Below are 17520 nucleotides of genomic sequence, written 5' to 3'. Positions count from 1 at the left end.
TCCTCCAACTCTGCTCCATTTAAGGAGCCCATCTGGTGCAAGTGGGTGAAAAAAGTAAGTGCACAAAAAATGAAGAAGCTTTTTGTGTATTAATAAGAATACTTCTAAGATACATTTTTAAGTGAAACAAGCAAGATATGCAGTGGTTACACACTTGGCTGCTGACAGAAAGGTTAGCAGTTCAAACCCACCAGCGGCTCCATGGGAGAAAGATCTGGTGACCTCCTCCCGTAAAAATTACAGTCAATAAACCAGAAGCTAAGAAGTTTCCTGAAAACAACCAACTACTTTGAGGGGTAGAGTAGCAGGGACAGGGTTCTGGGGACCATGGTTTTAGGGGACATCTAGGTCAATTGGCATAACAAAGTTTATTAAGAAAATGTTCTTCATCCCACTTTAGTGAGTGGCATCTGGGGTCATAAAAGCTCGCAAGCAGCCATCTAAGATGCATCAATTGGTCCAAACCCAACTGGAGCAAAGGGAGAATGAAGAACACCAAAGACATAAGGAAAATATGAGCCCAAGAGACAGAAAGGGCCACGTAAACCAGAGACTCAGGCTGACGGATTGTCTGTTAGCCCAGAACTAAAACCGTTCCCGAAGCCAACTCTTCAGACAAACATTAGACTGGACTATAAGACATAAAATGGTACTGGTGAAGAGTGTGGTTCTTAGCTCAAGTAAATACATGAGGCTAAATGGGGAGCTTCTGTCCAGAGGCAAGATGAGAAGGCAGAAGGGGACAGGAGCTGGTTGAATGGACACAGGAGATACAGGGTGGAGAGGAGGAATATGCTGTCACATTGTAGGGAGAGCGACTAGGGTTACATAACAATGTGTGTATGTTTTTGTATGAGAAACTGACTTGAATCATAGATTTTCACTTAAAGCACAATTAAAAAAAAATTAAACAGTCAAGAAAACCCTATGGGGCAATTCTACTCTCTTACATGCGGTCACTGTGAATGAAAAATGACTCGGCAGCACCTGACAACAGCACTCAGTTTTACCTAGAGACGCAAGACCTCAGCTTTGAAGGAAGCGCAAGTAGCAAGGAGACCCCTAAGAGCAGGTCTATAGTTAGTCTCCCATCCCAAATGATCACTCAAGAACTGTGTGTAAAGTGGTGAGTAGAAGCAGTGCCATCTTCCCTGCACAAATGGGCAGCAATCATCAAACACATTCTCTCATTATCTTTAAGGGACAGTGAGACGGAGATAGAGTCATATTCGCACAATGCTTTACCTCTGCAATGCTCAGAGCTTAAACTAAAGCTCCCTAAAAGTGAAATTCTGCTGTTAAAACTCGAGACTCAGTTCCTGCCACCCTGGCCCCAGTGGTTGAGTCTATCAGGATTCTCAGCAAGAGAAGACAAGGAATAATCCCGTCGCCTGCAGTGGGTGCTGGCATGTTACTTTTTCCTGGAAGCTAGCGACCTACCCCGTTGATCTTTCCCCAGCTATGGTGAAAATGAAAAAAGCTGGAGTCCCCTGGTTTATGAAATTTGAATGCCATGCCACATGAACTTGACATGATCTTTGTTTTTTGCCCTGGAATTGCACAATTTTTCAAGCTCAAGAAGCTCTCTAGATCCAATTCCAACATTGTGCAGTGTTTCCATTCTTAGGAGTTTGTTTTGGGGGGCAACAGATACATAACTTAATCCTACCAGTCCTTGAGGAGGCACCAGATAGAGATCTTATTATTTCCTGAAGGATAAGCCTCAAAATGCTCAATATATTAACCCTGATGCAGAGTTCTACATCTGTTCCTGAGTTGGTTAGGAATATGTGTCAATTTGGCTAGGCTATTTAAAAAAAAAAAAAAGTTACTGTCATCTATTCCAACTCATGGCAACCTCTAAAAAAGCACCCAGTTATTTAATCCAACATTAACCTAGGTGTTGCCGCGAAGGTATTTTGTACATGAAGTTAACGTCTGGAATCAGTTGACTCAAAGGAGATTATTCTCAGTGACGTGGGTGGGCCTCACCTAATCAGCTGAATGCCTTAAAAGAAAAAACTCGTTTCTGGGAGAAGAAGAGATTTTCCTCGAGACGGTAACATAGAAATACTACCTGAGTTTCCATCCTGCCGGCCTACTCTACAGATTTTTGGACTTGACAACCCCACAATCATGTGGGCTAATCCCTTAAATCTTCTTAAAATTTCTTAAAATAAATATATATCTTATTGGTTCTGTTTAGCGCCGTCACTGATACAGTGCCTATCATGTGAGGAAATAGACACAGAGGCTACAGTTCTGGTCACGTTGCTCCCTCTTCTGCAGGTGTACGGCCACTTCTGAGGAGACGCTTGTAGGTCGCTCTCACCCCCGCTCCTCTGCTCATCATGCCTTTTGGCAGGGCAGACCACAAAGCAAGCTGGCTGGAAGGGCGTTATCTCTGGTCACTTTGCAGATCCATTCATTTATTCAGCAAGCTGTTTTTAAATGCCTTCTATGTGCTGCTGGGCATGATACAGGGCACCAGGGGTAAAAGAGGAATACAATCCCTGTCCTCTGTGGGTAGAAGACCACTAATAATTTACAGCAGTCCCTGGGTGGCACACACGGTTAACACATTCGGTTGCTAACGGAAAGGTTGGCGATTGAGGTCACCCAGAGTCTCCTCTGACGAAAGACCTGGCGATTTACTTCTAAAAAATCAGCCAGTGAAAACCCTTTGGAGCATGTTCTACTCTGATAACATTTGAGGTTGCCAAGAGTCAGAATTGACTCCACTACTGGTTTGGATTTTGTTTTGTTTTTAAATAATTGACAATCAAACACTAAACTCCACACACATCAAGTTATTTTTAGATCCCAGTGAGTTCATCATATCTCCACCAGTGCCAAATTCCAGTTCAAATTTGAGGCTTTAAAGTTCCCGGATGCCACCTAGAACTAGAGAATAAGAGTAAGAAAGAGCCAGAGAGGGAACCGAACCAACACCGAAGCCTAGCCCTGAAGAGCAGCCACCTGTACAGTGGGATCCTTCAGATGGCCTTCGATTTGAAATGGGTCTTTGGCTCTTTAAACAGCTTCCCTTCGTTCTGGCTGTCTGCAAAATGGATGATTGATCACCAATGGAAACCTAATTACCCATTAATTGGTTACTATTGAATTGCTGGTACATCTCAGTTATCTGCTCCTCCTCAGAGTAATCTATAATAGTTTAGTGAAGAAAAGCTTTTAATTAAATAGCAAAATAGAATTCATTAATATATCAAAATAAATGTCTAGAACTAAAACATTGCATTAATTACAGAAGTCAATCTCCTAATTTATCACCATTTAAAATGAAGAAGTAGTTAATATATAGAATATTTTAGGTGATTTTTAACCATAAAAGGCACTAAATTTGAGTAGGAACTTTGTACTTCGTGTGACAGAAGTTTGACCTTAAGGAATAAAATCCTTCAGATGATATCAGCGGTTGGCCAAATGAAGTAATTTAGAGATTCTGTCCTTGCTCTGGAAACCCTGGTGGCATAGTGGTTAAGTGCTATGGCTGCTAACCAAAAGGTCAGCAGTTTGAATCCGCCAGGCACTTCCTGGAAACTGTGGGGCAGTTCTACTCTGTCCTGTAGGGGTTGCTATGAGTTGGAATCAACAGCTATGGGTTTGGTTTGGCCCTTGCTGTACCTAATTCTCGGAATCAACTCGACAGCACTGGTTTTTTTTTTTTTTTTTTTGGTACCTAATTCGTATTGTTAAATGGCGGTCAAGTCAGCTCCCAACTCATGATAACCCCGTGTACAACAGAACGAAATGCTGCCTGGTCCTGTGCCATCCCCTTGTTTAGTTACAGATCAAACTGTTGTGACCCATGGGGTTTTCATTGGCTGATTTTTGAAAGCAGGTCACCAGGCCTTTCTTCCTAGTACATCTTAGTGTGGAAGCTCCACTGAAACCCATTCAGCATCAGAGCAACACGCAAGCCTCCACTGACAGGTGGTAACTGTACGTGAGGAGCATTTTTCAGGAATCAAATCTAGGTCTCCCACACAGAAGGTGAGAATTCCACTGAGCCACTGGTGCCACCATCAGTAAGCACTAGGGACCAGGATCTGATACAAGCGCTTCGGCCAGGGGCCTCTACTCTGCTTCCTCCTCATGAATTATCTATCAAACACCCCTCCCCATCACCTTTCTGCATGCAAAAGCACAAAGACACACATTTTAAAATGCATGTTTTGGTATGACTCTAACACTTATTATTCCCGTTGAAATTCACCTGATTGACCTTTGTCTCCTTCGTGTCACTGCCTTCATGTCAAGGACTGAGACATTTAAAATTTTCTTTTTCTTTTCGTAACACTAGCTACGTTCTATATTTATGTGAACACATATTGAACCACTGTGTAAACTGTGATAAGTTTTGCCCCCAGTTTTAGATTCTACTTACACAGCAGCACCAAGTGAAACTTGGAGTCATTTCGGTCACTATAAATATTTCTTGTCTATCTGGAGCTGTTTGTCTGTTTGCACAGTTATTCTTGCCATTCCCTTCCAAGCTAGAGAAGACACACTGAAAAGTTTCTTGCCAGCTTATTTGTATCTGGACTCACATTAATTCTATGACCATATTTTCTTCCAGACGCTGTTGAGAAATTCATCGGGCTGTGAAGTGCGCAGGGATGAATATCGAACAGAGTTTACCACAGCTTTGCAACGCGTTGACTTATTCACGGGCCAGTTCAACCAGGTCCTCTTAACATCCATATCCACCTTCATTAAAGGAAACCTCACGATTGCTAACCTTGGGACCTCAGAGGGTCGTTTCATGCAGGTAAATGCTTCCTGAGAATGACTGTGGCTGTTTTATCTAATTAATTTGTTTTTGTTTTTGCAGTAAGGTATTTGCAAATACTGCAAAGTGAAAATCACAATAGAAACTAGAGATACAGACTGAAAGCAAAACAGTGAAGCCTGGTCTTCTTTTTATGAAGTGCATGCCCTATTCTTGTTAAGTTCTTGAAGCTTTCAGTTTGAATGTGGTTGCTTTAATTTTCACATCCGGAATGGTTTGGGATTTTTTTGCCTTTTTTTTTTTTTCCATTTATAATTTCTATCACATGATTGGAAAATAAAATGAAACAATTAAAGCACTTCCAGGCGATGTTTTCCTATTTCAAGGGAAGCTACCGATCAAAGGAGAGCTATTGTGTGAACCTTGCGTCTCCATGAGACGAGTCATTCACATCGTTGAGAAGTACTGGCAGGAGTTAGGAAGGGGCATTATCATCAAAATCCCATTGTAACTCTAGCACTTCTGAGTTGTGCAAAATGATGGGGTCAGACACAAACAAGTTCAAATACTTAAAAAAAAATTCTAAACGAGCTCACATTTCAGACTTGATTGAAGTTACTGTATTTCCTAGATACAAGAAGCCAGCACTTTGCAGAAATTAAAGTGCTCTTGTGCTGGGTCTGTTTTACTGCTTTAATAGTTATTGGGTAGTGCTTGAACAATGGCATCTATGGAAATGTTGAATTTCTACAAATCTTGAAAAATTCTTCTAAAGATGGATGCTGATTTCATAATCTTCTGGTAGAATTAACATTCTACTCAGTGACTTCCGGTAAACCGTGATGGTGATGATTCCCTACAACTTGTCTATTTGTATATCCTGTATCTGTATGCTTTTACAAAACATATTTTCTTAATTATCACTGTCTTTCTATAATGGCGGAAACGCTGTAGCATACTGGTTAAGAGTTACAGCTGCTAACTAAAAGGTCGGTAGTTTGAATCCACCAGATGCTCCTTGGAAACCCTATGGGGCAGTTCTACTCTGTCCTATAGGGTCGCTCTGAGTGGGAATCAACTTGAGGGCAAGTTTTTTTTTTTTTTTAAATCATCTAATGGAGCCCTGGTGGCAGAGTAGTTAAAGGGCTTGGCTGCTAACCAGAAGGTTGGCAGTTCAAATCCACCAGCTACTCCTTGGAAACCCTATGGGACAGTTCTGTTCTGCCCTAGAGTGTCACTGTGAGTTGGAATTGACTCAACAGCAATGGGTTTTGATCTTCAAGTCTGCATTGCCCGTTGCCATATTTTAAAATCTGTAAATTACGTTTTTTCTTGTATTGGTGGGCATGGTGGGATACTTTCAAAGTCATGAGACATGTAAATAAAACCTTCCTAGCTCAAAAGTCAGGAGCATTGGCAGCACAGCGATTAAGCACTTGGCTGCTAATCGAAAGGTAAGCCGTTCAAACTCCCCAGCCACTTGTGGGAAAAAGATGTGGCAGTCTGCTTCCATAAAGATTTACAGCCTTGGAAATCCTATGGGGCAGTTCTACTCTGTCCTGTGGGCTTGCTATGAGTGAGAATCAACTTGACAGCAATGGGCTTGGGTTTTGTTTTGTTTTGTTCTTTAGCTTAAAACTAATCATATAAATCCCATTACCTGAATATTTTTCCACCAGTCACCTATACTCCCGTTGCTTCACAGTTAACTACTTTTTCTCCCTTCCTCACTCTCTCCATCCCAGCATCAGTTATATGGGCACCTTATCCATCTTGACCCTTTAATTCTGTCCTGAAATTCTCAAAATCCCAAGGAGGGATGCTCAGTCCCCTCACCACATAAACATGCACTCAAATGTGTTTGAAATATGGTCATGAGTATCTAAGTATCCTTGTAAAATGTACAGTATTATTTTTGTGGTTCTCTGTGTTTTTAATTTACATTGATGGTATTCTATAGAATGCAAAAGAAATTGAAGGAAGATGAGCGAAGCTAGCAACTATTGATTCCTAATGTCATGTGCTCATTATGTTGCTTTCCTTCCCTTTATCTTTACTTCTGCTTTTCTCTTTTTCCAAATTGTCTGTTACCTCGCCAGTCCACTTTCATGTGAATAAGCTTTCTACAGTCACTTTAGGTCTGACACATTTTTACATCAGAAGATTCCTGGCCTCGTTCCAGACTCTAAAGTTACAATAAAACCCTGTTTCAAAACAGGTTGCTCTAATAACTGAGTAACTTCTCCTTTATGACAAATTTCACCACTTAAGTGATATATCATGCATTAGTCTCACTAGAATAGAAATGCGGCAGCAACTGTTTTATTCTTGTCTCCCAGCATTTTTATAACAGAACTATATTATGCCATTACCTGTGCTTCTAAAGAAACCCTGGTGGCGTAGTGGTTAAGAGCTACGGCTGCTAACCAAAAGGTTGGCAGTTCGAATCTCCAAGGCACTCCTTGGAAACTCTCTGGGGCAGTTCTACTCTGTCCTATGGGGTCACTGTGAGTCGGAATCAACTCGATAACGATGGGTTTGTTTTTTGCTTTTGGTGTTTGGTTTGTGTATCCAGAACCTTAAAAGTGAAAATAAGTGGCTCTTCATTTGACAAACCTGTATTAGAATCCTACCAACTTTGCTTTACTAGGTAAATGAAGAGAGCAAAGGAAAAAGTGACACAGAATCTGCCTTAAAGGCACTAAAATTTTAGTAGAGGAAAGAAAACATGTGCTGACAATAATAATCCATGAGATACACACAGGGCTGTTGGAACCCACAGAGGATCTATTTATCTGACACTTGCCTCAGAGAATTCCATTCAGTTCCACTTTATATAAACAAACCTAAAGCATTTGAAGGATCAAACAGAATCCACATCGCTGAAATCCAGTTTGTTTACAGCAAATAATGGTGGGGGAAGAGTCAGGAGTGGAGTGAAGATGTGGGACCTTCCAGCTTCCATCAGTCAGAGCAGTTACTACCTACCAAGCTCTGTGAATGTTTTGACTGCGCTAACGTGCTAAATCTTTGGCCAGGCTTCAGTTCGTATTCTAGTAAATACTATGGCGTTTCTGTTACAAAATAGAATGGACTTTTTTTTTTTTTTTTTCCTCGCAAAGACAGCTGCCATACATGAAAAGGAACAGAAAAATGATTTTACTTCCTTCCTACTCTGAGGCCTAAAGCCAGAGTTGCTTTGCAGGTTTTTTTCTCCCAAGAGTTTGCAGCTGTTTCTGCCTCTCCTATTGTGTTTATGTTCAGCTTTGGCTGGGAACACAAGCGACAACCCCAGCTGTTGGGCACAAAATGGATCAGGTATTTCACAGTGGTTATTTGATTAGGAAGAATTATATTGTTTAGCTAACAATATTAAGTGTATGGAAGAGAAGACATTTTTTACATGTTTCTAACATTTAAACATATGTAACTTATACAGGTGCAGCTATGTCTAATTATTCTGATGTGCACATCTGTTTAATTCTCTATGTACCCATGTCAATATAGATACATATTTCTAAAACACTTTTTTTTTGGTATGATCATTCTCTTGGGCTATTTTGAAGGAAAACAGTATGAAAAGCAGAGTTCCAGATAGCATTAATTGGAAGTAAAGAGTGAGAACGAGTCTTCCTACAAATTTGGGGAGAAGTGGATGTAGGCAACACCAAGACTCGGGAGGGAGCATTAGCACAGTGTGCACAGCTACGTGGGAGAGGGAGAAAGAGCCTCATGAAGATCACAGGACTAATCACAGGGATTGCCTACATCTCCGCTTCTCAGCTCCTCGTCTCATCTACATCCAAAAACAATGCTTGGTTGATTTTTTTTTTTTTTACAGCACTTGTGTAAGGCCTTTAATCTCTAAATGCAAAGCATTGCTATTAAAATATTTGTGCATGACTGTCAGGCTAGGGAAAGGGAGTGGATCAAGGTTGGCGATGCGGGTGGGGAGGCCCTTGCAAGAGTCACTGGGTAGCTACTCTGTGCATCTCACTGTGCCTGCTGACAGTGGCCACTAGGCTGTTAGGTCATCTCTGCTCTTCCCCCACCTCCTTTTTCCGTTCCCCCTAATTCCTTGCTGCTGTTACCACTCATCACTCGTCTTTCCTCTTCTGCCTCTCAACTGGACTGGTGGTGTTATCTGGTGCCATCAAGTCAGTTCTCAAGCATAGCAACCCCGTGTGACAGAATAGATCTGCCTCGTAGGGTTTTCTTGGCTGTAATCTTTACTGGAACAGATCACCAGGTCTTTCTCCCATGGAGCGGCTGGGTGCGTTCGAACTGCCAACCTTTCAGTTAGCAGCTGAGTGTTTAATCATTGTGCCACCAGGGCTTCTTCCTCACCAGGGCTCCTTGCTTAAGTTGGGTCTTAAGCAAGAAACTTAAGTAGGTGGAGATCATCTACAAAGGCATGCTTTGCTCTTGACCATTACTTATGACCATTACTTAAAAGCTTATGTTAGTAATCAGTGAACTTGAGAATAATTACTCATTTCCAATAAGAAGAATCAGTTCATCCATCTACCTCCTATCTTCGTATTACCTGGGTTCCTATGCCACCATCATGACATGTCAATGCCAGGGCTAGAAGCCTGTAGCATACCTGGCATTTGGGCTTACAGCTACTTCAGCATATGTAGACACAGGTCATCAATTCATTGATGCTATGAGTGTCAGACACATAGCCGAGTGAAGCTTGAACTTAAACAACATTTCTCTTTAGAGATTGCTGACTTCTCTGTCTCCTTTATAAAATGCTCAGATAAAAATATCATCTGCCCTCCCCTTGTTTTTTTAATGTTTACATGATTGATTTGAGTTAAATCTCTGAAGAAAGGTAGCCTTGGTACATTTCTTTAGAAAAAAATATGCTCATAAGTACTGAGATATCTTTTGTTTAATAAGAACCTATTATAAATAATAATTTCAGAGTATGTCCATGACTAAAAATTGACCCCAGTTCACGTATAGTCTCTGAAAATTAATTAATGCATGCTTTTGAACGACATATATTTTACACACTTTGAACTGTTACATGTGTAGAAATTTTAAACATCTTGTTTTTGCAACTATAAGCTTTTGTTTTGCTTTGTTTTTGGTGGGTACTTTTTAGGAAGAGTAGAGGAACTTTTTTTTTTTTTTGGTACTTTAAATGAAGGCTTAAAGAACAAACTACTTTCTCATCAAACAGTTAGTACCACACATTGTTCTATGACATTGGTTAACAATCCCATGACACGTCAACACTCTCCCTTCTCACCCTGGGTTCCCTATTACCAGCTCTGCTGTTCCCTCCTGCCTTCCAGTCCGTGCTCCAGGGCTGGTGCGCCCCTTTGGTCTTGTTCTGTTTTATAGGCCTATTCAGTCTTTGGCTGAAGGGTGAACCTCAGGAGTGACCTCATTATGGAGCTGAAAGCATGTCTGGGGCCATACTTTCAGGGTTTCTCCAGTTTCGTCCAGGCCACCAAGTCTGGTAATAGAGGAACTCTTTTTTTTTTTAATTGTGCTTTAAGTGAAAGTATACAAATCAAGTCAGTCTCTCACATAAAAACTTATATACACCTTGCTACATACTCCCAATTACTCTCCCCCTTATGAGGCAACCTGCTCCCTCCCTCCACTCTCTCTTTTCGTGTCCTTTTGCCAGCTTCAACCCCCTCAATCTTCTCATCTTCCCTCCAGGCAGGAGATGCCAACATTGTCTCAAGTGTCCACCTGATCCAAGTAGCTCATGGCTCACCAGCATCCCTGTCCAACCCATTGTCCAGTTCAATCCGTGTCTGACAAGTTGGCTTCAGGTATGGTTCCTGTCCTGGGCCAACAGAAGGTCTGGGGGCCATGACCACTGGGGTCCTTCCAGTCTCAGTCAGACCATTAAATCTGGTCTTTTTATGAGAGTTTGGGGTCAGCATCCCACTGTTCTCCTGTGCCCTTAGGGGTTCTCTGTTGTGTTCCTTGTCGGGGCAGTCATCGGTTGTGGCCAGGCACCATCTAGTTCTTCTAGTCTCAGGATGATGTAGTCTCTGGTTCATGTGGCCCTTTCTATCTCTTGGGCTCATAATTGCCTTGTGTCCTTGGTGTCCTTCATTCTCCTTTGATCCAGGTGGGTTGAGACTCATTGATGCATCTTAGATGCCCACTTGCTAATGTTTAAGACCCCAGACGTCACTCTTCAAAGTGGGATGCAGAACATTTTCTTAATATTTTTTATTATGCCAATTGACTTAGATATCCCCTGAAACCATGGTCCCCAAACCCCTGCTCCTGCTACGCTGGCCTTCGAAGCATTCAGTTTATTCAGGAAACTTCTTTGCTTTTGGTTTAGTCCAGTTGTGTTGACTTCCCCTGTATTGAGTGTTGTCTTTCCCTTCACCTAAAGTAGTTTTTATCTACTATCTAATTAGTAAATACCCCTCTCCCCCTCCCCCTCCCTCCCCCCTCTCATAACCCCAAAAGAGTGTGTTCTTCAGTAGAGGAACATTTTTTTTTTAATTAATTTTTATTAATCTTCAAGTGAACATTTACCATTCCAATCAGTCTGTCACATGTAGGTTTACATACATCTTACTCCCTTCTCCCACTTGCTCTTCCCCTATTGAGTCAGCCCTTTCAGTCTCTCGTTTCATGCCAATTTTGCCATCTTCCCTCTCTCTCTATCTTCCCATCCCCCCTCCAGTCAAGAGTTGCCAACACACTCTCCAGTGTCCACCTGATTTAATTAGCTCACTCTTCATCAGCATCTCTCTCCCCCGCACTGACCAGTCCTTTTCATGCCTGATGATTTGTCTTCGGGGATGGTTCCTGTCCTGTGCCATCAGAAGTTCTGGGGAGCATTGTCTCTGGGATTCCTCTAGTCGCAGTCATACTATTAGGTATGGTCTTTTTATGAGAATTTGGGATCTGTATCCCATTGGTCTCTTGCTCCCTCAGGAGTTGTCTGTTGTGCTCCCTGACAGGGCAGACATCGATTGTGGCCGGGCACCAACTAGTTCTTCTGGTCTCAGGATAATGTAGGTCTCTGGTTCATGTGGCCCTTTCTGTCTCTTGGGTTCTTAGTTGTCGTGTGACCTTGGTGTTCTTCCTTTGCCTTTGCTCCAGGTGGGTTGAGACCAATTGATGTATCTTAGATGGCCGCTTGTTGGCATTTAGGACCCCAGACGCCACAATTCAAAGTGGGATGCAGAATGTTTTCATAATAGAATTATTTTGTCCATTGACTTAGAAGTCCCCTCAAACCAAGTTCCCCAGACCCCAGCCCCTGCTCCGCTGACCTTTGAAGCTTTCATTTTATCCCGGAAACCTCTTTGCTTTTAGTCAGTAGGGGAACATTTTAAGAAATGAAATAATATCAGTAGTATTTGGTACTTTTATCACTTTGAAAATTCAGAAACAGATATACTATATGTATAGGCTAGCTAATCCTAGAGTCATTGTATTTGGAATATTGATTTGAAAGTATAGATTATTTTTAAATTTTCACAAATTTACTAGCTTATTTGGGTTTTATGTTTGACTTTATTTTCTTTAAACAAAGAACCCAATCTGGTAATAAATTTTAAGGCTTCTCATTTCTGACTCATTTTGACTTCGTTTTGACTCATGTCAAAAATCTGAAACACCCACAAATCTTAGTATTGTAGTAGTAAGGAAAATTGTTTTGCTTTATGGAGTCATATGGCCTTGCAGTGTCAAGTCAGTATAGAAGTACTCACACACATCTATCAAAAAAAGTGAAGAAAAGAACACAGTAGAGCTTCTTTTAACTCAACTTTTGCCACCTGCTACTTTGTCTTCTGACTTTTAATTCTGAGCTTTTCATTACAAGTCAGCAATTTGTACTTCTCATATTTCTTTTTTTTTTCTGTTTCAGAAAACTAGATCTTTACCTTGATTGAAACCAATAACTCTACCGTTCTTATTCTGATTTCTGTCTAAACAAAGACCAGTCTCTCTCTCATACTAAAGAAGGTGGTAAACCGAAAGTAGGCAAGCAGCAAGAGTCATCAGAAGGCATTTCTTGAAAATGCAGATTAAATTCTTAAAGGTTATCTAAATACCTACATCAAGGCTTAAGTGAGCTTCTTATTTCACAGCCCATTCATGTATTTATGCAATAGATATACCTTTAGATCTACTGTGTGTCAGACTCTGTACCAGGAACAATGGGGACCACAGACACACTCCCTAGCTCCATAGGGATAGCCCAGTCCATTTATTAATAGTTCCATCCTTTTCACTCATGTTTTTCAGTTGGAGCCTCAAATTCAAATAAATTTCTGTCATCTTTCATTAAGAATGAAGCATTCATTGTTCTTAACAAAACTTCTCTATTTTTCTTACCTTTTAAATTTGGAACCAATCTAGATGATATCAAAGCTCCCTTTCTGTTGTATTTGCCAAAAAATAGAACTATATATTTTCTGTTCTTATAAGAGGAAGTTTTACTTTGATCTTCTTCAAAAATAATAGATTTTATGTTGGCCCTTGTTTATACTTAATCTACTTTTCTATATGACTGAGGCATTCACAGCAAGGTTTACTGTGTTATTTGATCCCAGGATAACCACATGAAGAAGAACTGCATTAAATATCTTCCAAAAGCCTGCCATCTGGTTTAAATGCACTGAAGGACAGCTGAAAACAGTACATACCAAACTCTTATCCATAGAGTTGAGACCCACAGCAATGCCTCATTCAAAGAGGACAAAGCAAACAGGAATTCCAGTGGTTACTCGTGTCTCTCAAAGAATATTAAAGAATATAAAACATTCTTAGTCCACAGCAATTCTGATTAAACCCCCTTCCTGCCATCCTCTCTAGCACCCTGTAACTTCCAGTGACTTCTCCTTTGAGATGTCCACCCTTACACACTGCTCCACTCAGCCAGGCTGCCCTTCCATCGCCTCCATCACCTTTGCTGCCAACCTTTGCTTCCTCTACTGAGTGCAGGCCTCTGAGGAGTGTGCTTCATCTTCCACTCTGACTGCTTCTCTTTGTTCTTCCTATCTTTCCGCCTTCCTCCAGCCTCTCTTGGACTCTGTTTTACAAAAAGCCAGTCTGATCAGGAACAGTCTTCCAAAAGCTGGTTGAGTGGCTGAGCAGGTGATATAGAGTACTCAGTGTTGGCTGCCTCCAGCCCTGGAAGAAGGCTATGAATCTCCAGACATAAACCTTCCTTTTACTTAAGAAAACATTTGGTAGGAAAATGCAAACACAAAACCACAGTGAGGTACTACTTCACACCTACTAGGTTGGTTACAATAATAATAATAAAAAACAGTAAACAACAGGTGTTGGCAAGGATGTGGAGAAATCAGAACCTTCCTACACTGCTGGTGGGAATGTAATATGGTACAACCGCTGTGGAAAACAGTTTGGCAGCTCCTCAAAAGGTTAAACATAGTGTTATCATATGATCAGCAATTCCACTCCTAGGTATACACCCAAGAGAAATTAAAACAGATACTCAAGCAAAAACTTGTACACGAATGTTCATAGCAGCACTATTCACCATAGCCAAAAAGCAGAAACAGCCCACATGTCTGTCAACAGGCGAATGGATAAATAAAATATTGTATAGCCATACAGTGGAATATTCTTCAGCAACAAAGAGAAATGAGGTACTGATACACCCTACAACGTGGATGAACCTTGAGACCATTACTCTAAGTGAAAGAAGCCAGTCGCAAAAAAGCACGTATTGTATGATTCCATGTATATGAAATATCCAGAATAGGAAAATCTATAGAGACAGAAAGTAGATTAGTGGTTGCCTAGGGCTAGGGATGGTGATAGCTGGGAGGAACTAAGCAATGAGTGCCAGTGGGTACAGAGTTTCTTTTTGGGGGTGATGAAAATGTTCTAGAACTGATTTTGGTGATGGTTGCACAACTTTGTAAATATGCTAAAAACTACTGAATTGTTCAGTTTAAAAAAAAAATTGGGAGGAGTGAAGACAGAAAGTCACTACCAATATCTTATGTTAAGTTTTATTCCCCATTCTTAAAGAAAAATTAATTCTAAAACAGTTTATAATTAAAAATAAAAAGCCTGTATGTAGGTTGGGGAGATCTGGCCTTTACATATTTCAGATATTTCATAAAGAATTGCTTTTTTCAGGTTTATGAGTTTGGGCCCTCGTTGCAAGACTTTTGCGCGTCTACTTCTTCTCTGTCCTCTCACAGATAATTTGAGATCATAACCACAACAGTCAAGTACATTCAGAATCTCCCCTTTCCTCTCCTCCAAAAATAAAAAGCACTGGTCTTGTATTTTCAGGAGCATTAAGGAAAAAGATTTTGAGATCTGAATACCAAAGGTCAGTCACAGACACAGTAGAAACTCAAAAGATAATTGCCAGTCTTCCACTTCATATTCATTGTTCTAAGATTGCCAGGTGATTTATCCCAATAATTAAATGTAGATGCTAAATTCAGTTCTGACAACCAAAAGAAACTCCTAAGCTCTTGCAAACATAGCTTCAGAGGTATTTTGAGGGTTAAAGTGGTTACTCAATTATTTAGAATTCCAGCCATAAGAAAAAGTGAGGCATTAACAACAGAGAAGCCTTCTTGGCATTTTATAGCCGTAGGTGTACCTGCAGAGAAAGGGCTAATGATCTTCAACTAAAAAGGTATTTGGGTCTGTGGTATGACCTCTGCTCAGAATTCCAAACCGTCATCTCACTTTTCCACTCAGCCTCCCTGTCTTCTCTGGTTTGTCCCATATTCTGTACCAAGCAACACTTATCCTGGCTAATTATCAAAAGTAGAGCTTGGTTAGCTTTAGAGCTTCGTTAGCTGTGCTGGTCACATTTTCCCTCTGTCATCAAAAACTGAGATGCTGGAGCTTTCTCCTTAGGCACACTTAACCTGCTCAGCCACGATTACTGAAAGAAGGAGTATTTGGCAAGGCAAATGTATTGTGAAATTTATTTTAATGCTTTGAGTCATGAGTGGCTCTTGGGAGCTCAGAGCTGAAGTTTTTTATTGGTATTTACTCTTGAGTGTTTAGGGAAGGCAGTGTTTTCCTAGAGGTCAAGCCACAAGTTCTGGCATTAGATAAAGCTCCTTGGAAACCTGACTCTTGTACCTTCTAGCTAAAATTCTCTGTCAAATTTTCTTTGAGGAAAATAGTAGTCCTACCCCATAGGATTATTGTGAGGTGCAAATCAAATATGTATTTAAAGCATTTAGTACAATATCTGGCTTAATTACCTATTATTATGAAAGTACTATGTGTGTGTGTGTATATACACACACACCAAAAAAAAAATACTCAGTGCCATCGAATCATAGTAACCCTGTGAGACAGAGTAGAACTGCCCCATAGGGTTTCCAAGGAGTGGCTGGTGGATTCAAACTGCCGACTTTTTCGTTAGCAGCTGAGCTCTTAACCACTGCATGGCCAGGGTGCCATATGTGTGATGGATACCCTGGGTGGTGCAGATAGTAATGCTCTTCACTGCTAACCAAAAGGTTGGAGGTTCAAGTCCACTCAGAGGTGCCTTGGAAGAAAAGCCGGGTAATCTACTTCTGAAAAATCAGCCTCTGAAAACCCTGTGGAGCCCAGTTCTACTCTGACACACATGGAGTCTCTGTGAGTTGAAATCGACTCTGTGGCAACTAGGTGATATATATATTCTCCAGTCAAAAAATCTTAAGAAGGGATGTATGTATGCAGTCAGTCGATCAAACGTGAAGTTCCAGAGGTGCAAAGAGCTTCCTTATAAAAAGAGAAGGAAAAGTTAATCCTTGCTGAGAAATGATTATTTGGATGAGCTTCCGATCAATACTTGATCAAATCAAAGATAAACCCTTTGCCATCTAGTCAATTCCAGCTCATACTGACCCTATAGGACAGAGTGGAACTGCCCCAGAGGGCTTCCAAGGAGCAGCTGGTGGATTCAAACTGCTGACCTTTTGGTTAGCAGCAGAACTCTTAACCACTGTGCCACCAGGGCTCAATGAACTAGTAATTAAGAGAAGCCTCCCGTGTTCTGACTCATAGTGACTCCAGGAAACGTGGGTGATAAATCTTTACGAAAGCAGACTGCCACATCTTTATTCTGTGCAGCGGCTGGTGGGTTTGAACCACTGGACTTTCGGTTAGCACCCGAGTGCTTAACTACTGTGCCCCCAGGGTTCCTTAGTAAGAAAAAAAAAAAAAATTAAGAAGGGGTTGCTTATTATAGATACAGGAAGTGATCTTAAAGAGAGCAAGCAGTTTGGAGAAAAAGGGCACTAGGAGGTGATTGTTATATAGCAGGTCCAGATAAAATGGGAGACCCAGGAGAGAACCGTAGAAAGGTTCATAGTGATGAGTAATCTGCAGTGAAGTGGAAGGCATCGGATGAGGCAGAAAACCGTCAGAGGTTGTTTTTGTTTTGTTTTTGATTTGTGCATAAGAGAAGGAGTTTTTGTTTAATTGTTTGTTTTGTTTTTCACCTTTAAAGTGATTGGCAACAATCAGGGAAATAAAAAAATAATAATAAGGGGGGGTAGAAAAAGCATGAGATGGTGAGCACTTAGGAGTAAGTTGAGATTGCAGAATCGGATAACTGAAATTGAGGTAATTTGGAATAGGGGCTTGGAAGTCTGGTGCCCCGATATTCTGCTTGTACCCAGCACTCAGAGGGAGGCTACCTGTTGTCGTCACGTCGATTCAGACTCCTAGCGACCCTATGAGACAGAATAGAACTGCCCCATAGGGTTTTTAAGGCTGTAATCTTTACAGAAGCAGACTGCTACATCTTTCTCCCGCAA

At 41.0% G+C, this 17520-nt stretch overlaps 1 protein-coding gene across 2 annotated transcripts in view; it reads left to right on the top strand.

Annotated features, from left to right (window-relative positions):
* Positions 1 to 17520, top strand: part of MET (MET proto-oncogene, receptor tyrosine kinase) — a 94920-nt gene that overhangs the window by 26483 nt on the left and 50917 nt on the right. For both annotated transcript variants that reach the window (XM_023544579.2, XM_023544580.2), the window contains exon 2: positions 4601 to 4792. In XM_023544579.2, the coding sequence (XP_023400347.1) occupies positions 4601 to 4792 (192 nt within the window). The remainder of the gene's footprint in view (positions 1 to 4600; positions 4793 to 17520) is intronic.

Source organism: Loxodonta africana, chromosome 8, assembly GCF_030014295.1.
Source record: "Loxodonta africana isolate mLoxAfr1 chromosome 8, mLoxAfr1.hap2, whole genome shotgun sequence".
Classification (NCBI taxonomy): Eukaryota; Metazoa; Chordata; class Mammalia; order Proboscidea; family Elephantidae; genus Loxodonta; species Loxodonta africana.
Note: the sequence above shows the minus strand (reverse complement) of the source record. Positions and strands in the feature narration are given on the sequence as shown.